Consider the following 24,175-nt stretch of genomic DNA (forward strand, 5'->3'; position numbering starts at 1 on the left):
TGGGATTTTATTGAGTTGTTCTGGGATTTTATGGCATTTCTTTGGGATTTTATTGAATTGTTTTGGAATTTTATTGAATTTGGGATTTTATGGCATTTCTTCGGGATTTTATTGAATTGCTTGGGGATTTTATTGAATTTGGGATTTTATGGAATCGCTTCGGGATTTTATTGAATTGTTTGGGGATTTTATGGCATTTCTTTGGGATTTTATTGAATTGTTTGGGGATTTTATTGAATTTTGGATTTTATTGCATTGTTTGGGGATTTTATGGAATTTCTTTGGGATTTTATTGAGTTGTTTTGGGATTTTATGGAATTTCTTTGGGATTTTATGGAATCGCTTTGGGATTTTATTGAATTTGTTTTTTTATGGAATTGCTTTGGGTTTTTATGGAATCGCTTTGGCATTTTATTGAATTTCTTTGGGATTTTGTTTGAATCACTTCGGGATTTTGTCATAATTCCTTTGGGATTTAATGCCTTGGCGACTCGCCAGAATTCCTTCGGGATAATTTGCAAATCCTTTGGGGTTTCCCCCGTAATTTTGCCATTTGTCAGAAAAGTTTTTGGAAGGCTTCTAGCTGCTTTCAAGTCTTTTATAATTATTTCGAGCTGGTGTTATTACTCGGAGGGATTTCTCGTTGCTTTTGGGATTTGTTTTAATTGCATGGGGACTTGCTAGAATTCCTTCGGGGTAACTTGGAAATATTTCAGGGTTTCTCCGGAATCGCTTTGCTATTTGTTATAAATTCTTTGAGATAACGTCTAACTAATTTGGAGTAATATTAATTTGAGATAGTATAAATGCTTCGGAGGGTTTTATAAATACTTGGGGGTGGGGTGGGGTGTGTTATAATTGCTTGAGGATTTGTTTTAATTAATTTCATGGGGATTCGGTGTCATTCATCCCTTCGGGACATGCCCCCGCTCTCTCTGGTCATGGGGGGGTGTTGCACAAACCTCATAATTCTTTGTGGGTTTCTTGACTCGAGTGAAATACTCCAGAAATCGTGCAGCTGCCGAGGGCAACATTTTTCTGCTGACTCGATGGAAGGAAAGTTTTTGGTGAAAAATAGAGTGACCTTGCATGGACTTTGCGGGAAACAGTTGTGTTTGTTTTTTCGGGGTTGTTTGGTTGGGTTTTTTTTTTTTATTTATTTATGTTTCAAAAATGAGGTTATAGAAGCGTTACACTTTAAAAAAACCTCCCAGAGAGAGGGACAGTGGATGCGCAGGGACGTGTGCACGTGGCTGCTGCCAACTCAAGCAAATTCCTGGCTTCGTCAAGCTCACGAATTTACTTATCGAGCAGCCAATTCTCTTTTTTTTTTTTTTTTTCTTCCCCCCCCCCCGCCAGGTTGTTCATTATTCTTTATTTGCTTTTAATTACTCAGCCCGTTGCAGTCTCCCCGCGTGAAGTAACACGGGAGCCGAGGTTGTGTTTGTGTCTCGCTCCCACGGTGGTTCAGCCACGCTCTCAAAACGGGAAAAATTTGGGGTGTTTCGTCAACGGGAAGTATTTCGGGATGTTTCCCCATGGAAAAATCGAGGTGTTTCCCCGTGGGAAAGGTGTCGGGTGGGTTGTTTGACCATGGGAGACACGTTGGGTTTGTTTTCCCCACGGGGAATACGTGGATATTTTTCACTCCAGATCAAGGTGTTTCCCCACAGGAAAAATGTTTTTTCCCCACCAACAGTAGAAACAGAAGATAATTCCCTTTTTTTTTTTTTTTTTTCTTTTTTCCCACCTTCCCTCACCCCAAAATTTACCGAGCGAAACCAAACCCACAATAAAAAAACCAAAACAAAACCAAAACCTTTGTACAAAGGGTTTATTGATTTACCCAACGGCAGGCAGCGTTATACTGAAAACAGTCGACAGGAACAGTGCATTTCTGAGGAAAAACGGCTGCGATTTGGGACTCTCGATCTCAATTTTATGTTTATTTTACGTTTCTATATTTGAGGTGTTTATTTCGCTTTCCCTCAGGCCCCTCCACCACAGATGGATCCTCTAAGCTTCGGGTTCTACCTGAAGTAGATCAAGTCTTTAAAATACTCTTTTTTTTTTTTTTTCTCACTGATTTGAGGCCAGATCAAGCGTTTGCCCTTTTTTCTGCAGGTCTTTGAGGCCGCCTGACCCGCTGCCGCAGACGTCGGTCGTCGCTCAGTGCTGGTTTTCCTTCTGCGCTCGCAGAAACTCAACTTGAGGCGCCGGTTGGTGCCTCCACAGGCACGAAAACCTCCTCAGGAGTATTTACAAGAAGCGCGTGAGCCGGTGGGTGTGCGGAAACCGTCCCCTGGCCTCCGTCCCCGCGTGGTTTGGCCCTACTGCACGGGGTAGACGGGGGCTTCCACTTCCATCCGCACGAGGCCGGAGGGGCGGCTGCAAGAGAGGAAACGCCGGCAGCCATCAGGGACCCCCTTTGAAGAGGAACCAACAGCCCTTCCTCAACCTCATCATCATCATCGCGTCCCCGCGGGGAGAAAGTTGAGTCTTCCCCTTCCGGAAGGGTGAGTTTTGTTCGATGTAAATGTGGTTTTTAATCGGGTTGAGCCCGTCCCCGCGCGTGGGATCGTGCTTCGAAAGTTTCCAAGCTTGGCTATGACCTCGTTGGCTTCATCTTTCACCTTGTGGATGTCGCCCACGAGGAAAAAAAAAAAACAAAAAAAAAAAAAACAAAAAAAAAAAAGGGTGTTCCCTCCCCACCTACCGCCCCGGTGTTGTAGCTTGGCTCCGATCTCCGTCGGGAGCGTCCTCGTGGGGTGGGGGGTAGAGGTGGCGTTACGTTTGGGCGTTGGGTGTTGGTTTGGGGGTGTCGTGGGGGACAGGCAGCGCGGTGGGGAGGGGTCTGGGGAAGGGGTGGGGTGAGGGATGGCCCCGGGGGGGAAAGGAGGGGGCGAGGGGGAGCAGCTTGCGTTCAGCAAAATCGCCTGTATTTGGCTAAATCGCCTTTTATTCAGCAAAATGGCCTTGCATTTAAAAAAAAAAATCGCCTTGTAATTAGCAAAAATCGCTTTATATTGAGTAAAATCAAATTATATTTAGCAAAACTGCCTTGTATTTAGAAAAAAAAAAGCCTTGTATTTAGAAAATTTGCCTTAAATTCGTCAAAATTGCCTTATATTTAGCAAAAAATCACTTTATATTCAGCAAAATCGCCTTGTGTCTAGCAAAATCACATTGTACTTGGCAAAATCGCCTTATATTCGGTAAAATCGCCTTGGTTTTAGAAAAGTTGCCTTATATTCTAGCAAAATCGCCTTGTATTTAGTAAAAATCGCTTTATATTCAGTAAAATCGCCTTGTATTTAGCAAAATCAGCTTTTATTTAGCAAAATTGACGTGTATTTAGTAAAATCACTTTGTATTTAGAAAAATTGCCTTATATTCAGTAACATCGCCTTATTTTAGGAAAATCGCCTTGTATTTAGCAAAAATCGCCTTGTATTCAATAAAATCACCCTGTATTTAGAAAAATTGCCTTCTATTCCTCAAAACTGCCTTGTCTTTAACAAAAATCGCCGTATATTCAGCAAAATCGCCTTATTTTAGGAAAATTGCCTTACATTCTAGCAAAATTGCCTTATATTTAGCAAAAATTGCCTTATATTCAGTAAAATCGCCTTGTATTTAGAAAATTTGCCTTAAAATAATCAAAATTGCCTTATATTTAGCAAAAAATCACTTTATGTTCAAGCAAAATCGCCTTGTGTCTAGCAAAATCACATTGTATTTCGCAAAATCGCCTTGTATTCGGTAAAATCGCCTTCGTTTTAGAATAATCGCCTTATATTCGAGAAAAATTGCCTTATATTTAGCAAAAATCGCCTTATATTCAGTAAAATCGCCTTATTATAGGAAAATCGCCTTATTATAGGAAAATCGCCTTGTATTTAGCAAAATTGCCTTAAATTTAGCAAAAATTGCCTTGTATTCAACGAAATCGCCTTGCATTTAGAAAATTTGCCTTATATTCAGTAAAATCGCCTTATTTTAGGAAAATCACCTTATATTTAGCCAAATTGCTTTGTATTTAGCAAAACTGCCTTATATTTAGAAAAACAGCCTTCTATTTAGAAAATTTGCCTTAAATTCATCAAAATTGCCTTATATTTGTCAAAAATCGCTTTATATTCAGCAAAATTGCCTTCTATTTAGCAAAATTGCCTTATATTCCATAAAGCTGCCTTATATTCAGTAAAATCACCTTGTATTCAGGAAAATCGCCTCATATTCAGTAAAAATACCTTGTATTTCGAAAATTTGCCTTATATTCAGTAAAATCACCTTATTTTAGGAAAATCGCCTTGTGTTTAAGGAAAATCGCCTTGTATTTAGCAAAATCACCTTATATTTAGAAAAATCGCCTTGTATTTCAAAAATTTGCCTTATATTCAGTAAAATCACCTTAATTTAGGAAAATCACCTTGTTTTAGGAAAATCGCCTTGTATTTAACAAAATCGCCTTGTATTTAGCAAAAATCGCCTTATATTCAGTAAAATCACCTTGTATTTAGAAAAATCACCTTATATTTAGCCAAATTGCCTTGTATTTATCAAAATCACCTTATATTTAGAAAAATTGCCTTCTATTTAGAAAATTTGCCTTAAATTCATCAAAATTGCCTTGTATTTATCAAAAATCACTTTATATTCAGGGAAATCACCTTGTATTTAGCAAAATCGCCTTATATTCAGCAAAATCACCTTATATTCCGTAAAATTGACTTATATTCAGCAAAATCACCTTTTATTTAGCAAAATCGCCCTGTATTCAGCAAGATCGCTCCGCGTGAGGCAAGATCACCCTATATTTGGCAAAGTCACCCTATTTTTTGGCGAAGTCGCCCCGTATCTGGCAAAGTCGCCCCGTATTTGGCGAATCCGCCCTATATTTGGCAAAACCACGCTGTGTTTTTTTTGCAAGGAGGCCCTAAGTTGGGCTGGAATCATCCTATATTGGGCAAAATTCCCTTATATTGACCCCGACCTTTCCACACGCGTTGCAATCTCTCCGAATTCAACCGTCAATCTCGGCGCGTTCTGCTTCTCACGGGGACACCCCCGGGCAGAAAACGAAGCAGAAGAAACCCTCTGTGTTACCTAAAAACTTACTTTTCAGCTTGATCTTGGCTCAAATTTTCATTCTACACAAAAAAAAAAACCCAAAACAAACACCCAACCCAAAACCTTCCCGTGGGCAGGGAGTTTTTTCATTCTACAAAAAAAAAAAAAACAACAAAACCAACAACCAACCTCCCATGATTTTGGTCAAGACCTATTTTACACAAAACGGCCCACGTGGAGGATAAGGCGTTGGGCGTCTCCCCAAGGCTGGTCCCCTGACACCCCCAATTATTCAGGGACTTCATTAGGGAGGGTCACGGGGCTGCAGGAGCATTTGTAGCGTGAAATGTGGCAGCGAAGGAGGAGAAGAGTCACTTACCGGAATAATTTCCTTGGGTTTGTGTGTCAGTCGCTGTGGATGAAACCAAAGAAGATGGAGAAATCCTTCCCGGATGCCGCCCTAACCCAACCCCTTGACGCCCCACGGAGGTCGTTCCCAACCCTCTCGCTTGCCCGGGCTTAAAAAAATACCAACCCATAGTTAAGGCGGGGGGGGATGTTTTTGGGGGGGCTCACTCACCATCCCGCAAAATCCCTGGCTTTCCAGGCGTCAACAACCTCCGCAATGCTCCTCACGGCCCGGCCGTCGGGCAACTTCAGGTCATCCCTGGGGTCACCGTTGAAGTTGCCACAGGGAGCGCAGAGTTGGTTGACCAAGGCGGCCCCTACGTTCACCGTCACCTCCCCGTTGGGGCTGAAGAGCACGTCCATCCCCGACGAATGGGAGACGGTGACGTTCCCCGCCGCCGCGCTCAAGGAAACGGCTTTGGACACGGCAGCTGGAAGGTGGGTGAAAAGACCGTTGACCTGCAACGAGGAAAAATGACGGAAACGGGTTAAAAAAGAAAAAAAAATAATAAATCCCAAACTACCCCGGGAAAATAGTAGGGCACAAAGATATCGTTGGGGTTGAACACCTGAGGGCGTCTAGAGGAAGAGGAGGTAACTCCCACCCAAATTCTACCTCTTAATTACTCATCTTGCTCATCTGCAAAGGGTTGCCCGTGCCCTCCCCCGGCTTACCCACACCTCCATGTTGTTATTGACAGTGATAAAAGCTTCGCGGAAGAAGACGAAGACGGCCGCGGCGGCCGGGATGTTGTTGTCCCGGCACTCGCTGACTTCCACCACCACCTTGAACCAATCGGGTGACTGCTCGTTACAAAGGGCGGCCACTTTGTAGGTGCCGCTGGCCAGGAGTTTGCCCCCGACGCCGTCAAAAGTGGTCAAGGAGGCCCCCGGGGAGAGGCGGCACCGGCCTTCGCGCTTGACGCAGCGCTGCGCCCCGTCCCGCGTGGCGCAGACCTCGTCCGGGGGACACTGCGTGGCCTCACAGACAAGCCCCCGGGACAGGTCGCAGTTGCATTTCCTGGAGCAGTTGCTGGAGATGATGGTCTCACCCGCCTGGAAAGGAAAAGCTCAGGGGTTAATCCGGATGTTCACCCTCTCCAGAATTTGGGGCAATTTCCCACCTTCGAGGAGGGAAGAAATCCCAGAGAAAGAAAAAAAAAAAAAAAATCCATGAGATGGATTTGGTGGAGTTTGTGCAACTCAATGAATGAATTATCCTTTTTCCCCTGGTCCGGCGGAGAAAAATATGCATTTTTGGATGTTATTAATTGCGTTATTTTGGACGTGCGCCCTTAAAACCAAGTGGCAACCCACCTCGTCGAAGATTGAGTCCCAAAACCAGTTGCATTGATTAAGTGGGGTGACCAACCTCATCAAAGATGGAATCCCCAAGCCTGTTGCATCATCTAGATGGGACAACCCACCTCACTGAAGATTGAGACCCCAACTCCTCAAAGATGGAGGCCGCAAACTAGTTGTATCTTCTAGTTGGGACAACCCAACTCATTGAAGATTGAGGCCCCAAACTAGTTGTATCCTCCAGTTGGGACAACCCAACTCATCAAAGATGGAGGTGGCAAGCTAGTTGTATCCTCCAGTTGGGACAACCCAACTCATCAAAGATGGAGGGTGCAAACCAGTTGTATCTTCCAGTTGGGACAACCCAACTCATCAAAGATGGAGGTGGCAAGCTAGTTGTATCCTCCAGTTGGGACAACCCAACTCATCAAAGATGGAGGGTGCAAACCAGTTGTATCTTCCAGTTGGGACAACCCAACTCAATGAAGACTGAGGCCCCAAACTAGTTGTACGCTCTAGTTGGGACAACCCAACTCATCAAAGACGGAGGCCGCAAAGTAGTTGTATCCTCCAGCTGGGACAACCCAACTCATCAAAGATGGAGGGTGCAAACCAGTTGTATCTTCTAGTTCGGACAACCGAACTCATCGAAGATGGAGGCCGCAAACAAGTTGTATCTTCCAGTTGGGACAACCCAACTCATTGAAGATTGAGGCCCCAAACCGGTTGTATCCTCTAGTTGGGAACACCCAACTCATCGAAGGTTGAGTCCCCAAACCAGTTGCATCATCCAGCTGGACCAACCCACCCCACCATCCTTCTTCTACCCGATTTCTCCCAAAAATATCAAGGCCAAGCCTTGCTGCTCAACCTCACCTTGAGATACCGCCCGTGGCGCGTGCAGCCGCACCGCTCCAGGGACACGCAGGCCTCTCCGTCGAAGAGGTACCCATCGTCGCACTGGCAACCCTCGAAGCACGTCCAGCTGCACGGGGCTGGCACGGAGAGGCTGGAGCAGGTGAAGTCACAAGTGCGGGTGCAAAGCTCGTAGTGGCTGTGGGGTGGGCAGGAAAGGGCTGGAGGAGAAAAAAAAAAAAAAAAAAGGGGAAAAAAAATAACATTATTATCCCCAGAAAATCACTTTTTTTTTTTTTTTTTTCTGGACCTGGTAGAGCATCTCCAATGCTCTTGGGCATCTCTGATGGCGCCAAAAGATGGTAAATCAAATCAAATCCTGCTTTTAACATGCAAATTAAAGCATTTGCGTATCACTAATCACCTGGAGGCAAAGCGGGACGCCCGTCACAAACTCGTTTGACAGAAATATTAAAGTTTTGCAGGGAGAGGACAGCTGGAATTTCTTTTTTTTTTTTTCTTTTTTTTTTTTTTTTTTCTCCTGGGGTGTTTTCGGTGGGGAAATAGGTGAACGAAACCCCAAAGCGAGCTTTTCTGGGAGGTTTAAAAAAGTAATTTCTGGGGTATTTGATAGATTTAGGAGGGAGTTAAGCGAAAGGCAGCCTTGCGTGGTGTTATGTAGGTGATTTGTGTGTCTTTGGGCTGGAGAAAGGAGACGAGTTTGTGTCGAAAAACAAAAAAAAGAAAAAAAAAAGCACGGTTGTAAAAATCGAAGGGTTTTGTGGGGGAAATGGAGGCACGGGTGTAAAAATTGAAGGGTTTTGTGGGGGAAATGGAGGCACGGGTGTAAAAATTGAAGGGTTTTGTGGAGGGAAATGGAGGCACGGGTGTAAAAATTGAAGGGTTTTGTGGGGAAATGGAGGCACGGCTGTAAAAATTGAAGGGTTTTGTGGGGAAATGGAGGCACGGCTGTAAAAATTGAAGGGTTTTGTGGGGGAAATGGAGGCACGGGTGTAAAAATTGAAGGGTTTTGTGGGGGAAATGGAGGCACGGGTGTAAAAATTGGAGGGTTTTGTCGGGGAAATGGAGGCACGGGTGTAAAAATTGGAGGATTTTGTGGAGGGAAATGGAGGCACGGTTGTAAAAATTGAAGGGTTTTGTGGGGGAAATGGAGGCACGGGTGTAAAAATTGAAGGGTTTTGTGGGGAAATGGAGGCACGGCTGTAAAAATTGAAGGGTTTTGTGGGGGAAATGGAGGCACGGGTGTAAAAATTGAAGGGTTTTGTGGGGGAAATGGAGGCACGGGTGTAAAAATTGGAGGGTTTTGTGGGGGAAATGGAGGCACGGGTGTAAAAATTGGAGGGTTTTGTCGGAGAAATGGAGGCACGGGTGTAAAAATTGGAGGATTTTGTGGAGGGAAATGGAGGCACGGTTGTAAAAATTGAAGGGTTTTGTGGAGGGAAATGGAGGCACGGTTGTAAAAATTGAAGGGTTTTGTGGGGGAAATGGAGGCACGGTTGTAAAAATTGAAGGTTTTGTGGGGAAATGGAGGCACGGTTGTAAAAATGGAAGGTTTTGTGGGGAAATGGAGGCACGGTTGTAAAAATTGAAGGGTTTTGTGGGGGAAATGGAGGAACGGTTGTAAAAATTGAAGGGTTTTGTGAGGAAATGGAGGCACGGGTGTAAAAATTGAAGGGTTTTGTGGGGGAAATGGAGGAACGGTTGTAAAAATTGAAGGGTTTTGTGGAGGGAAATGGAGGCACGGTTGTAAAAATTGAAGGGTTTTGTGGGGGAAATGGAGGCACGGTTGTAAAAATTGAAGGGTTTTGTGGGGAAATGGAGGCACGGTTGTAAAAATGGAAGGTTTTGTGGGGAAATGGAGGCACGGTTGTAAAAATTGAAGGGTTTTGTGAGGAAATGGAGGCACGGGTGTAAAAATTGAAGGGTTTTGTGGGGGAAATGGAGGCGCGGTTGTAAAAATTGAAGGGTTTTGTGGGGAAATGGAGGCACGGTTGTGAAAATTGAAGGGTTTTGTGGGGAAATGGAGGAACGGTTTTAAAAATTGAAGGGTTTTGTGGGGGAAATGGAGGCACGGTTGTAAAAATTTGAGGGTTTTGTGGGGGAAATGGAGGCACGGTTGTAAAAATTGAAGGGTTTTGTGAGGAAATGGAGGCACGGTTGTAAAAATTGAAGGATTTTCTGGAGGAAATGGAGGCACGGTTGTAAAAATTGAAGGGTTTTGTGGGGGAAATGGAGGCACGGGTGTAAAAATTGAAGGGTTTTGTGGGGGAAATGGAGGCACGGGTGTAAAAATTGAAGGGTTTTGTGGGGGAAATGGAGGCACGGTTGTAAAAATTGAAGGGTTTTGTGGGGGAAATGGAGGAACGGGTGTAAAAATTGAAGGGTTTTGTGGGGAAATGGAGGCACGGGTGTAAAAATTGAAGGGTTTTGTGGGGGGAAATGGAGGAACGGTTGTAAAAATTGAAGGGTTTTGTGGGGAAATGGAGGCACGGTTGTAAAAATTGAAGGGTTTTGTGGGGGGAAATGGAGGAACGGTTGTAAAAATTGAAGGGTTTTGTGGGGAAATGGAGGCACGGTTGTAAAAATTGAAGGGTTTTGTGGGGGAAATGGAGGCACGGTTGTAAAAATTGAAGGGTTTTGTGGGGAAATGGAGGCACGGGTGTAAAAATTGAAGGGTTTTGTGGGGGGAAATGGAGGCACGGTTGTAAAAATTGAAGGGTTTTGTGGGGGGAAATGGAGGAACGGTTGTAAAAATTGAAGGGTTTTGTGGGGAAATGGAGGCACGGTTGTAAAAATTGAAGGGTTTTGTGGGGGAAATGGAGGCACGGTTGTGAAAATTGGAGGGTTTTGTGGGGGAAATGGAGGCACGGCTGTAAAAATTGAAGGGTATTGTGGGGAGAAAACGAAGCTTTGGAGGAAAATAGGAGTTGAAGCGACTCCGTGGAGATATTTTGGAGCACTTACGGCAAAACGTGGACGTTCTCCACCCTCTGATCTCGGCCCCGGCCGCTTGGCAAGCGGCGACGTAGGCTTGGAGGCTGTGACACAGAGCGTCACGGTCGCCGCCGGCAGCGCAGACGTCGTAGAGGCAGTGGTTGAAATACTCCACCGGGCTCACCCACGGGTGACACGGCCCGAAAGGTCCCGCCGCGTCCCGGATGAGCCCGCAGGAGTCGCTGGCGCCGTAGGGAGCCGTGTTGGTGGCATCGCACATGGGGCAGCCCTTGCCCTTGCAGCCGTCGGTGCACGCTCCCTCCTCTGTTGGCACCTTCCAGGAGGTGACGAATTCCTCGGTGCTCTGCGCCAGGGACCCGCCGGGCAGCTGGAAATCGTCACCGGGGTCCCCGTTGTAGTTGCCACCTAATCCGCAGACGCGGCCCCGGTAGGTGTCGGGGACGGTGACGAGGAGGTAAGTGGCCATGTTGTAGAGGAGCCGGAGGCCGGCGGTAGTTTGGAGGATGATGTTGTTCCCTTCTTGACCAATCCGGAGCTTCTTGTCCTCCATCACCAGCGGCAGCGTGTAGCGCTCCCCGTCCACCTGCGTAAAGATGGCGAAGGGTTTGCACACGTGCCCCAAGGGGATTTCGCACGCGCGTGTGCACGCCGGAGCATCATGCCCAACCTCGGGGCCTCCCAACTTACCGTCACCTCCCACTTCCGTCCCCTCTCCATGGCGACCACGTGCCCGTGGATGGTGGTGACCACCCTCTTCACCAAGGCCACGTTGCCCCAACCGCCCACCTCGTGCTCCAGCAACACCGAGAAATTCGCCAAGCGCGGATCCGGCTTGCAGACCCGCGCCAGGACGTAGGTGCAGGAACCCAGGAGGTCGAAGGCTCGCCCGTCGAACGTCACGTAGTGCGGGTCCCCCGACACCACCAACCTCCCGTAGCCGGCGGGGTAACACCCCAACACCCCGTCCTCTACTCGACACTCCTCGTGGGCGCCGCAGAAAACCTCCTGACACTCCACCGCCCCGTCGGCTTTGCAACGGCACCTCTCCCTGCACGAGGCGTAGAACTCCTCGCCCTTCTTGTAGTAGCGGTCGAGGTGCTCGCAGCCGCACTCGCCCGCCGGCACGCACTCGTCGCCGCTGAGGACGAAACCCTCGTCGCAGAAACAGCCCTCGGTGCACAGCGTCGACGCGCAGTCCTCGGGGATTGGTCGGCCACGACACGTGGCCGGGCAGCTGCTCCCGCAGAGCTCGTAGTGGGAGTGAGGGGGGCAGGAGGGGCCTGCAAGGGACGGAGGAGAAAACGCGAGGTTCCGCTCGGGTTTGCAGCTGAAAACGTCGGGGTGAGGATTTCCCTCGTTGCGGCGAGGGTTTAGGGGGGAAAATACAGGCAAGCCTTTGGTGGCGGAGCATCGTTATCGCTCTGGAGGGCAAAGGGGATTTATTTTGCATTTCCCTTCCTTGAATTAACGAAATACGAGGTGAGAAATGCAGGTTTGTTTGATTTCTTTTGCGTTGCCCTTCCTTGAGTTCATAAAATATGCGGAGGGCGATGAGGATTTCTTTTGCTTTCCCCTTCCTTGCGTTAATCAAATACGAGGTGAGAAATTCAGGTTTATTTGATCTATTTTGCATTTCCCTTCCTCGCATTAACGAAATATGTCCAGAGAAATGCAGATTTATTTTGCATTTCCCTTCCTTGTATTAAAATATGCGGAGGGCGATGAGGATTTATTTCGAATTTCCCTTCGTGGCATTAACGAAATATGTGGTGAGAAATGCAGATTTGTTTTAAATTTATTTTGCATTTCTTTTGATTTCTTTTGATTTCTTTTGATTTAGTTCCCTTCCTTGTATCAAGATGTAGGGAGCGATGTGGATTTATTTTGCATTTCCCTTCCTTGCATTAATACGTGGTGAGAAATTCAGATTTATTTTGCACGTTCCTTCCTTGAATTAAAATACGTGGAGAACGATGAGGATTTATTTTGCATTTCCCTTCCTCGCATGAATGAATTATGGGGAGAGAAATGCAGATTTATTTGATTTCTTTTGCACTTTCCTTCCTCGAATTAATAAAATACATGGAGAACGATGAGAATTTATTTTGCATTTCCCTTCCTTGCATTAACGAAATATATAAAAAGAAATGCAAATTTAATTTGCATTTCCCTTCCTTGTATTAATATGTGGTGAGACATGCAGATTTATTTGATTTATTTTGCATTTCCCTTCCTTGCATTAATGAATTACGGGGCGAGAAATGCAGCTTTTTTTTTTCGTTTCCCTGCCTTGAATTAATGAAATATGTGGAGGGCGATGAGGATTTATTTTGCATTTCCTTCCCTTGCGTTAATTAAATACGAGGTGAGGAACGCAGATTTATTTGATTTCTTTTGCATTTCCCTTCCTTGCAATCGTTTTTTCTGGAGAGAAGGGTTGGAAACGAGGCAGATAATTTTTTTTTTTTTTTTTTTTTGTGTCGGCTGAAAGCTGAGGGTGCCAATCCAACAAATTACGAGTGGTTGGGCATCCTCATCTCTCTGGAGAACCATTGGGACGAATTTTACATTCCCCTTCCTTGCGTCAGGGAAGAATCCGGAGGGATTATTTTGCACCGTTGCATGAAGGAAGGAATTTTGCCTTGGAAACGAGTTGGAGGGAATTTCCCCGCGTCCGTATTTGTATCTAAACTCATCCCTTGGCCTCGGGGCTGCGGAGGGAGTGGATAAAGTCATTGTGTTGTGACGTTTATGTTGGAAACGGGGCAAATAAACCCGATTTTGGAGGCGGTTTGTGTTTCCGCTGGCCCTGAGCAAAGGCAAGAGTGGGTGGTTGCGCTTAAAAATTGATTTTTATGGCCAAGTGGGGAAGGGAGGGGGGGCGGGGGGGGGAATGGCCTTTGGGCCCTGCTCACCGCAGAAGGACGGGGTCCTCCAGGCCTCCACGGCGACGCCGTGGCTCTGACACTCTGTCACGTAGGCGGCGATGGCTTTGCACAAAGTGTCCCGGTGGCCTTTGTAGTGGCAGGCGTCGAAGGCGCAATCCTCGAGGAATGGCGCGGGGTTGAGGGCGCGGTGACAAGCCCGGAAGGGCCCCCCTCTCCTGGCGATCACCCCGCAATAACTATCACCGCGGTAGGGTTGTTTCTGCTCTTCGTTACACACCGGGCAATCCCCCACGCAACCGGCCGAACAACCGGGGACGTCTCCCACCTTCCAGCTGTTGGCCAACTGGATTTCATCGGCGGCCCGTTTGCCGTCGTGGGTGATGAAGTCGTCGTCGGCGTCGCCGTTGGCGTTGCCGCAGAGGCCGCAGACGGCGCCGGCGTAGGCCTCGGGGAGGAGGACGCGGGCGTAGCTGTACCAGTCGAAGCTGACCCGCAAACCGAAGGCGGTGCGGACAAAACCGTGGACGCCGCTGTGGTAGAGCTCGAACTGGCCCTTCTGGGTGAACGGGAGCTCCACGAAGGCCCCGTTGACCTGGGGAAAAATGCGAGGGGGGTGGTGGGGTCACTGGGGGGGCCACCAGTTGGCAAAGGTCTGGTGCAAGCCGCTCGTTTTGTCGCGGAAATGTTTTGCACGGGGAAGATTTCGGAATCTCAACCAGCTTCGAGTGGTTTTGCAAAAAAAAAAAAAAAAAAAGGTTTGGCTCGGGGAGAATTTCTGGGCAGGTGCAAATCGGTTAAATTTGGGGTGTTTTTAATAAATGTTTTGCACGGGGATGATTTCTGGATGAAAGGCAAATGGCTCGAGATTTGGGTGGTTCTGGAAAATCCTTTGCACGGGGAGAATTTCTGGGGAAATTCGGATGAGTCAAATTTGGGATGTTTTTGATAAACACTACGCGTGGGGATTATTTATGGATAAAATGCAAATTTCTCAGGATTTGGGGGTTTCTGCAAAATCCTTTGCACAGGGAGAATTTCCGGGGAAATTCAAATCAATCAGATTTGGGGCATTTTTGATAAATGTTTTGCACGGGGATAATTTCGGGATAAAATGCAAATTGCTCAAGATTTGGGTGGTTCTGCAAAATCCTTTGCACAGGGAGAAATTCTGGGAAAATTCAAACCGGTCAAATTTGGGGTATTTTTAAGAAAAATTTTGCACGGGGATAATTTTGGGATAAAACACCAATTACTTGAGTTTTGGGTGGTTCTGCAAAACCCTTTGCACAGGGAAGAATTTCTGGGAAGATTCAAATCATTCAAGATTTGGGGGATTTTGGGGGAAATGTTTTGCATGGAGAGGGGTTTTACGATCAACCGCAAATTGCTCAAGATTTGGGTGTTTCTGACCCAAAAAAAAACCCCCCAAAAACCCACCCTTTCGCGTTTCCAGGCACACGCTTTTATATTCGGTGGAAAATATTAACGCGCTGCGAGAAAAAATAAAAGGAAAGTTGCAGCCAAGCCTTTTTGTGCAACACTTGAGGCTACAACGAGGCGGGGATTGAACCTTTCCCAAATTAATTGAGTCATTTTGCAGCTGTCGGGGAGAAAAATATGAACTCAGGAAGCCGCGCGGGAGCAAAAATTTAAAAAAAATTTAAAAAAAGGTAGCTGAAGGCGTCAAGCGAAGCGGATGCTTTTGATTGTGGAAGTATTTTTGCTGTTACTCATGGATATTTTCCGCTCGTTTCGTTGGCCCGAGAGGGAAAATCGGCTGTTTTGAGCGCGGCGTAAACAAGTTGTAGGGTTTTTTTTTTAATTTTTTTTATTTTTTATGAGCTTCTTTAAGTGTTTTCACCCAAACCGGCTGCTCAGGGCTCCCTCTGGAGACAGCAGGCAGAATTTAATGCTTCCAGCGAAGCATGAATGTGGGGGAAAAAAATAAATATTTTGGGGGAAAACACAACAAATAAGCCACTAATTCGCCGACACCTACCTTGACCTTGCGCGGGTGCTCCTGGCTCATGCTGATGACGTTGCCGTAAACTTCCAACGTGACGGTTTTGGTGAAGGACACGGCTTTGCTACCCCGGTTGTTGTTCTCCACCTTGACGGTGAAAGGGACCAGTTTGGGGTCTTGGGTGCAGAGGGCGGCGAACTGGTAGATGCAGGTCCCTTGGAAGTCGTATCTCAGGCCGTCGAAGGTGGTGTAGTGAGGATCACCCGTCCCGATGCAGGTGAAGTGTTTGCTCGCTTGGCAGTTGGCCACGCCGTTGGCCGTGACGCATTTCTCGTGGGCTTTGCACCCAGCTTTCTTGCAAACCACCTCGCCCCCCGCCTCGCATCGACACCGCTTCTGGCAAGTCCCGCCTTCCCAAAACTCCTCCTTCACCTTGTAGGAGCGACCGTTGTGGAAACAACCGCAGGTCTCCGCTGGGACGCAGGTGTCGGCGTGGAGGACGAAGCCCTGGTCGCATTGGCAGGTCGCCCTGCAGGGCTTGCTGCAGGAGGCGGGGGGTCTGGGCTCGGCGCAGGTGGCGGGGCACGCCGTCCCACAGGCCTCGAAGTGGCTGTTTTCGGGGCATTTCTGAGCTGTGGAAATGATATTTGAGAAGATCTCAGGCAAAAACTAAATAAAATAAAAAGGGGTTGACACGAGGTATGAGCCAAAGGCTTTCCTTAGAGGGGCTTTACGTTGGCTCAGTTGACGCCTACAAAGGATTTGGAGCCCCCGAGACACCCCGCGGGGATGATCCCCAACATAATTCCGTGTGTTTTGGCCGTATGAAGCCGGATAAGGTGCATTTTGGGGTGATTTGGCCTGAAAAGAGCAACACAACAAGCTGTTGGTTGATACCTACAAGCGTCAACATTCTGGGCCGGGCAGCAACTCGCATCGCGATCCCCGTGTCAATCCCTTTTCTTTCTCCCCCCAAAAATACTTGGGCCCCCTCCCCATCTGAACTCACCACAACCTCCCGTCTCCTGCAGCGTCTCCTGGTCTCCACAATCCTCCTGGCAGGAGGGATCTCGCCAGCTCTCGGCCCAGTCCTCGACGCTGGCAGCTTGAGCGCCGTCAGGAAGCGTCAACTCGTCCTCCGCGTCCTCGTTGAAGTTCCCGCAGAGTCCGCAGGTGGCTCCGAAATAGCTGCTGGGCACCGCCACCATGATGGCCCAGTCTTCATCGTAAGTCACCTGCAGCCCAAAATCCGTTTGCAGGATGGTCCGACCCTCGTTTTGGGAAATCTGGATTTTCCCAGAGTCCAGGGTAACCGGGAGGCTGGTGAGTTGGTTGTTGACCTTTGAGAGGTGGAGAGGAGGGAGAGGGAAAGGAGAAAAAAAAAAAATAAATTATTAAATCTCAACAAATTGTCGCTCTGCTACGAGTTCGCAGCCCCCAGAAAGCATAGCGGTACAACCAGAAAGAGAAATTTCACTCAGGAAGAGAAATTTCTCTCAGGAAAAAAGCAATCCCAAGCCTAAACCAGCAATTTTTGCCCCACGTCTTGGAGATAAGCCCCAAATGTGTGGCGGGAGAACCATCTCCTTCCATTTCTGAGCTTAAAAGTCTTGTTTATGTTAAAACCAGCGAACTCTAGGGCTGGTAGGAACCTCATCTGACCACGTAAAAGCTGGTCTAGGCTCCATTTTTTGTGGTGGATCGCCACGGTTGGCCGACCCCACGGATAAAACCGGCCTCGCAGTAGAGTCGCGGCCTTAAAACGGCTTTTTATTTTCTTGATTTTAAGCAAAAAAAGTGAGCGTGGTTGAACGGAAAACACCTCGAGGCAGTTGCAAAGCAGCCACGTCGTGGTTCGTAGCGCGAAATTTCCCGATATTTTCTCGTTTCGGTGGTTCTCCTCGCTTTGTAATTTCAACCTCGCCCGCCGTGATGTTTTATCCTCTTAGACTCGGCACAAAAAGCCTGGAAAAACCCACCTGGATTTTGCCTCCTTCTCCTTTGTGGATGGAGATGTTGTAGGCGTAGACGTAGATGTTGGTCAACCACTCCTTCAAGCGGCCTTCGCTCTTCTTCTCCTCCACGAGGAAAGGCGCCAGGGCGGGGTCGTTGCCGCAATATTTGGCGACGGTGTAGGCGCAGCCGCCCCGGATGTCCACGCTCATCCCGTCGAAGGTGTGATACTGCGGGGCCTGCGACCCCATGCACGTTCCCATGTAGTCGTGCACGCACGAGGCCTCCCCCTTCTCCATCTTGCACGTCTCCTTCGCTCGACATTTCACCAGCCGGCAGGGATCTGCGAGGAAACGCACGGAATTATTTGGGGGGGGGGGGGAGTTTGCTGCCGGGTGTGGCCTCGGGGACAGCGCGGGCGGCACCGGTGTCGCAGGGGGGCAGCCGGCGCCTGCGGATCTCTAATATTTTAACTCAGGAATTTATCCCAGGAGGGTTTAGCCACTTTAAGCTTAGACTTCAACACCTGGGTTGATCGCTTGAGGCTCCTTTCATTGGTTGTTTGAGTGTAGATTATTTATTTATAGATTAAAAAATTATCTTGGGTAGGTTTAGCCACTTTAGGCTTAGACTTCAACACCTGGGTTGATCGCTTGAGGCTCCCTTCATTGATTGATTGATTATAGATGATTTATTTATAGATTTATAGATTAAAAAATAATTCCAGGTAGGTTTCACCATCTTAAACTTAGACTTTAGATGATTTATTTATCGATTATTTATAGATAAAAAAATTATCCTGGGTAGGTTTTGACACTTTAAGCTTAGACTTGTATATTTGAGTCGATCGCTTGAGGCTCCTTTCACTGCCTGCTTAATTACAGATTAATTATTTATTGATTATTTATAGATAAAAAAATAATTCCAGGTAGGTTTCACCATCTTAAACTTAGACTTCAACACCTGGGTTGATCGCTTGAGGCTCCTTCCATTGATTGATTGATTATAGATGATTTATTTATGGATTATTTATAGATTAAAAAATTATCCCGGGTAGGTTTTGACATTTTAAGCTTAGACTTGAATATTTGAGTCGATCGCTTGAGGCTCCTTTCACTGTCTGCTTAATTACAGATTAATTATTAATGATTATTTATAAATAAAAATTTATCCCCGGAAAGTTTAGCCACTTTAAGCTTAGGCTTGAATATTTGAGTCGATCGCTCGAGGCTCCTTTCATTGATTGTTTAGTTACAGGTGATTTATTTATCGATTATTTATAGATAAAAATTTATCCCGGGTAGGTTTAGCCAATTTAAACTTAGATTTCAACATCTGGGTTGATCGCTTGAGGCTCCTTTAATTACAGATGATTTACTCCTCGGTTATTTATACATTTATCGGAGAAATATCCTCTCCTAAAACGGGCCACAGCCACGCCGGATTAATTATCCCCTTTTAGACCTGCCTATCCTTGTGCTACAAAAGAAAAGCTGAGTTTCAGCCCAAACCAACCGAGTTTAGATGCTTTTTGAGACGCGTGTTTTATCCGCTGTGGGGATGGAAGGGGGACGCTCGGCTCCGGGAAGGAAATTTTGCCTCTTAAAAATCTGTGGTTTTGCTTTACGTGTTTTTTTTTTTTTTTTTGGCGAGGGGGCAGGAAGGGAGGAAAAAGGAGGGGGAAAGGACTTGGGGGTGACCACGGGACACTCACCGCTGTCACAAACTGCCGCTGACCCGTAGGCTTTTTGCTCCCGGATCCCCACGCTGAGCAAACCGAAGGGAGATGTCTTGTGTTCCACCGTATGGACGGAAAATTGAGTCCCCAAACTCTGCCCGGCCCAGGAATAATCGGTACCCGGGACTGGTTTCCACGCCACGTCTCTCAAGGGCGTTTTGTTGAGCATCATTCCGGTCGTCTCCGAGGTCTTGGCTATCAACAGGGCGTAATTATCGTAACCGTCCAGGGTAAGGATATTGTAGGAGTGGCAGTAGCTGGAGACATCTGGGATGGTCATAAAAAACGGCTCGTAAGAGACGGCGTCTTTGTTACTGCCGTCGGCAAAAAAAATGACCTGGATGCCGGCGTTGGCGGAGAGGTACAAGGTGTTTGAGGCCTGGAGCCCGTAAAGCGTCGCTCGATTGGGCCGTAGCTCCCGGAGGGTCTTGGTGGCCCCGTGTTGAGACTCCACGCGCGTCGGTTGGGAGGTGGAGACGTAAATGATGTCAGACTGAGTCTCGAAAGGCAACGGCGGCACGATGAAAGCGGTGCCCCAGCTGGTAACGGGCTGGAGCTGCTCCGCCAAATGGTCGCAGTGAGTAAATCTGGCCAAGCAAGTGTGGCCGGTGAAGACGGCCACGGGTTTCTGAGCCACGATTCTTGTGCCGGACATGTCAGATGGGCTTTGGAGCTGGGCTGCTTGGAAAGGCTCCAGCTTGATGGAGAGAACAGAGCCCCGGGAGTAAGACCGGCCTTGGAAGGTCACCGTGGCTTTGAGGTAGACGTCAACCGTGGTCGGCTCATCCCACGTGGCCACCACGAACTCCCCGTAGCGATCAGTGCCCACGTTGGGGGTCACAACGTGATACTCGGTGCCCCAACTATGCGCTGGGTATACGACGGTGGAGTCCACCGAGGTGGGTTTCTCGTTGACCATCACCAAGGAGACGGCGTTGTTGGCCTTCACCACCACGGTGTTGTCGAAGGTTTTACTTCCCACCATCTCCGCTTGGGGCGGGATCTTCACCAAGACGGTTTGGCCCGTGGTGGCCTGCACCGTCATCCTCAAACCCGGCTTCTTCATGGAGATGGTGACGGAGGTGAAGGGCGAGTAACCTGTGATCAGCAGCTTGAAGTCGCTGTTGAGGGTCTGCTGCAAACCGTTTTGCATAAAGGCCGCCACAAAGTCTTCCCCCAGGTGATGAGGAGCTGACGCGGCCACGTGGAGCGAGGAGAAAAAAACTGGAAGAGCCCGAGGAAGAGGAGGAGTTGACTTCGTCACCCGTAAGGTCAGGTTTGGCCGCCCTAGATGGGGGCCAGGACTCAGGTTGGGCCTGAGGTGGCACCGGGGTTTAGTCGTGGTGGATGAGGAAAAGGGATTTGGGGGGGATTTTGATTTGCTGGGGCGTTATTTTGGAGAAATGACAATTTGATTGATTGATTTGACGAACTTTTGATTTGTTGGGATATTATTTTGGAGAAATGACAATTTGATTGATTGATTTGACGGATTTCTGATTTCCTGGGACGTTATTTTGGAGAAATGACAATCTGATTGATTGATTTGACAGAATTTTGATTTGCTGGGACGTTATTTTGGAGAAATGACAATTTGATTGATCGATTTGACGGACTTTCGATTTGCTGGGACGTTATTTTGGAGAAATGACAATTTGATTGATTGATTTGACAGACTTTTGATTTGTTGGGACGTTATTTTGGAGAAATGACAATTTGATTGATCGATTTGACGGACTTTTGATTTCCTGGGACGTTATTTTGGAGAAATGACAATTTGATTGATTGATTTGACGAACTTTTGATTTGTTGGGATATTATTTTGGAGAAATGACAATCTGATTGATTGATTTGACGGACTTTTGATTTGCTGGGACGTTATTTTGGAGAAATGACAATTTGATTGATTGATTTGACGAACTTTTGATTTGTTGGGATATTATTTTGGAGAAATGACAATTTGATTGATTGATTTGACGAACTTTTGATTTGTTGGGATATTATTTTGGAGAAATGACAATTTGATTGATTGATTTGACGGACTTTTGATTTGCTGGGACGTTATTTTGGAGAAATGACAATTTCATTGATTGATTTGACGAACTTTTGATTTGTTGGGATATTATTTTGGAGAAATGACAATTTGATTGATTGATTTGACGGATTTCTGATTTCCTGGGACGTTATTTTGGAGAAATGACAATTTGATTGATTGATTTGATGGATTTTTGATTTCCTGGGACGTTATTTTTGAGAAATAACCATTCGAATTTCCGATTTGACGGACTATTGATTAGACAGACGTTTGATCTGACGGACTTTCGATGGACTTTTGATTTGCTGGGACATGATTTTGGTGAAATCATTTGAATGACCATCGATTTGATGGAATTTTAATTTAATGGAGTTTGAATTTGACGGATTTCTGAGTTGATGGAATTTAATTTGACAGACTTTTGATTTGATGGACTTTTGATGGACGTTATTTTGGTGAAATAATTTGAATTGGTTGATTTGACGGACTTTTGGTTTGATGGCTTTCTGATTTGGTGGCCTTCTGACAGATTTTTGTTTTGCTGGGATATTATTTTGGTGAAATAATTCGAATTAACGTTGATTTGATGGAATTTTGATTCGATGGGCTTTTGATTTGATGGACTTCTGACCTGCTGAGCTACGATTTTTGACAACTAAAAATCTGAATTAACATCGATTTGACGTATTTTCGATCTGTTGGACTATTGACGTGACGGGTGATCAAGTTGGAGGACTAAGGCCCGTTGATTTGAACAAATATTGAAGAAATTGTTTCGAAGAGACGTCAGCTAAAAAAACTATCAATTTGAAGAAATAATAATTTGGAAAAAAACAAAAAAGCGATTGGAAGAAATAATAATTAATTCGCTGGGCAAAAGATGAGGTTTTTTGGGTGGGTTTTGTGCCAGATGGAGGGATTCGAAGGGAAAAATTGGGAATTTTAAGGCGTTTTCTCTCCTCTCCATCACCGCGTGGGGTTGGGGTGCAAATTGTGGCCTCTTGGACTGGGAAAAATCTTATTTTGTGGCAAATCACTTTTTTTTTTTTTTTAATTTACAGGTTATGACATGTTTCTCCACCCCGTTTGAACTCACCCCAGAGCATGATGGTCCGGATCCGCAGTGGCACGTCAGCTTTTCCCCAACCCGGGCTGCCCTCCATGGTGTTTTGGCTGCAAAAGGTAAAAAAATTATCAAATTATCTTGTTGTTTTTTTTTTTTTTTTAAAAAAAATTACACTTCTGTTTGCCCATGGCCCAAAATTCTGAAGTTTATTGCGCTCAGACTCACACAAATCCCCCCAAATCTGATTTTTTTTCCCTTGAACTCATCCACAAAATAACTGTTTTATTGCATTGACCCCAAAAGTCTGCTTTTTGCACTCACATTCACCCCCAAAATCTGCTTTTTTTTTTCACTTGTACTCATCCCAAAAATCGCTATATTTATTGCGTATACAGCCGTCCCAAAAATCTACATTTTTTTTTTCCATTTAACTTACACCTGACCCCCAAATCGTCTTTTTTTCACTCATACTCATCCCAAAAATCGTTATTTTTATTGCGCATACAGCCGTCCCAAAAATCTACATTTTTTTTTTCCATTTAACTTACACCTGACCCCCAAATCGGCTTTTTTTCACTCATACTCATCCCAAAAATCGCTATTTTTATTACGCATACAGCCGTCCCAAAAATCTTTTTTTTTTTTTTCCATTTAACTTACACCTGACCCCAAAATCGGTTTTGTTTTTTTTTTTTTTACAAATTTTACACCCGCCCTCCCACCCATCTAGGACCGCCCCCTCCCCCAGTTGCTTCACATCTCCATGGAAACAGACCCAGGATGATGCATTTGGGTCCCCCTCCAAATTTTTACAAAATTTGAACTTTCCTCTGAGAGTGTTGCTTTTTTCCCCTTCCCCCCCTCTTTTTTTTTTTTTTCCTTTTCACCCTTTTCCCCTTTCTTTTTCTCTTCCCCCTTTTTTATTTTTTTCCCCCTTTCCTCACTTTTTTACCCTTTCCTCTCTTTTCCTTTTTTTTCCTTCCCGCTTTTTCCACTTTTTCCCCTTTTTTTCTTTTCTTCCCTCTTTCTCTTGTTTATTTTGTCCCATTAACCCTTTTTCCTCTCCAAATCTCCTCTCCCCCCCCTTTTCCCCCACTTCCTTCCCTTTTTCCCCTTTCCTCCCCATTACCCCCTTTTCCATCTCCCCCCCCAAATCTCCTCTTTTTCCTCCACTTCCCACTTTTTTTCCTTTTCCTCTTCTTCCCCCTTTTTTTCCCTTTAGTCCCCTTTTTCCTCTCTTTTCCCCCTTTTCTCCCCCTTTCCCTCATTTTTTCCCCCCAAAATCCCCTCAGAAATGGTCAAATTCAGCTGCTACCTGGAACAAACCCGGGGGTTGGGAGAATCTCAGCAACTTCCAGATGCACTTTGGGCTCTTTTCTGGGGAAAAAAAAATTAAAAAATAAAATAAAATAAATATTTAAGCTTACCTGCCTCTATTTTTTTATCTGGCCCGAAAAAAGCTCCTTTTTTCCCTCAAATCCTTGATGCAAATACCGAGAGCGACCCCGGGGCAACCGGCTCCTGCTCCTCCCTTTATTACTTTTTGCAGAAAGAGGAGGGAAAAAAAAAAAAAAAAATAAAAGACAAATACAGATGACCCCAGGGGACCGACCCACCCAGTGCTTTGACATCATTTTTGGCGAGGAAAAAAAAAAAAAAAAAAAAGTGAAAATGGGGAGAAAAAAAAATGGTTTGTTAAAGCCAGGCTGGGGGTGGATGCAAATGGCAAAAAAAAAAAAAAAAAAAAAAAAAAAAAAAAAAAGGTCTGAATTACTAAATAAGGATTTTTTTAATTTTTTTTTTTTTTTTTTTCTGGTGAGGTTGAAATTGCCTCAGAATTGCGAGTGGGGGTGAGGGGTACAAAATGGGTGGGGTGGTTGTTTTGTAGAAATGGGGTGTATTAATAGGTTGAAAAAAA

General features: G+C 46.0%; 2 protein-coding genes across 2 annotated transcripts; both read right to left on the reverse strand.

The window, feature by feature from the left end:
- Positions 1-1,870: 1,870 nt before the first annotated feature.
- Positions 1,871-16,402, reverse strand: LOC141972452 (IgGFc-binding protein-like). The gene is made up of 9 exons (XM_074930322.1): positions 16,367-16,402; positions 15,502-16,134; positions 13,530-14,094; positions 11,302-11,894; positions 10,624-11,197; positions 7,660-7,859; positions 6,157-6,537; positions 5,654-5,940; positions 1,871-2,388 (listed from the first exon to the last, which is right to left on the reverse strand). Exons 1-9 carry the CDS (start codon positions 16,400-16,402, stop codon positions 2,331-2,333), a joined length of 3,327 nt encoding a protein of 1,108 aa, XP_074786423.1. The 3' UTR covers positions 1,871-2,330.
- Positions 16,403-16,415: 13 nt separating this feature from the next.
- LOC141972453 (IgGFc-binding protein-like) lies at positions 16,416-22,354 on the reverse strand. The gene is made up of 4 exons (XM_074930323.1): positions 22,288-22,354; positions 19,133-20,380; positions 17,445-17,761; positions 16,416-16,805 (listed from the first exon to the last, which is right to left on the reverse strand). The coding sequence occupies exons 1-4, from the start codon at positions 22,352-22,354 to the stop codon at positions 16,416-16,418; spliced, it is 2,022 nt and encodes a 673-aa protein (XP_074786424.1).
- Between the last annotated feature and the right edge of the window lie 1,821 nt (positions 22,355-24,175).

The sequence above is a fragment of the Athene noctua genome, chromosome 33, assembly GCF_965140245.1.
Source record: "Athene noctua chromosome 33, bAthNoc1.hap1.1, whole genome shotgun sequence".
In the NCBI taxonomy this organism is placed as follows: Eukaryota; Metazoa; Chordata; class Aves; order Strigiformes; family Strigidae; genus Athene; species Athene noctua.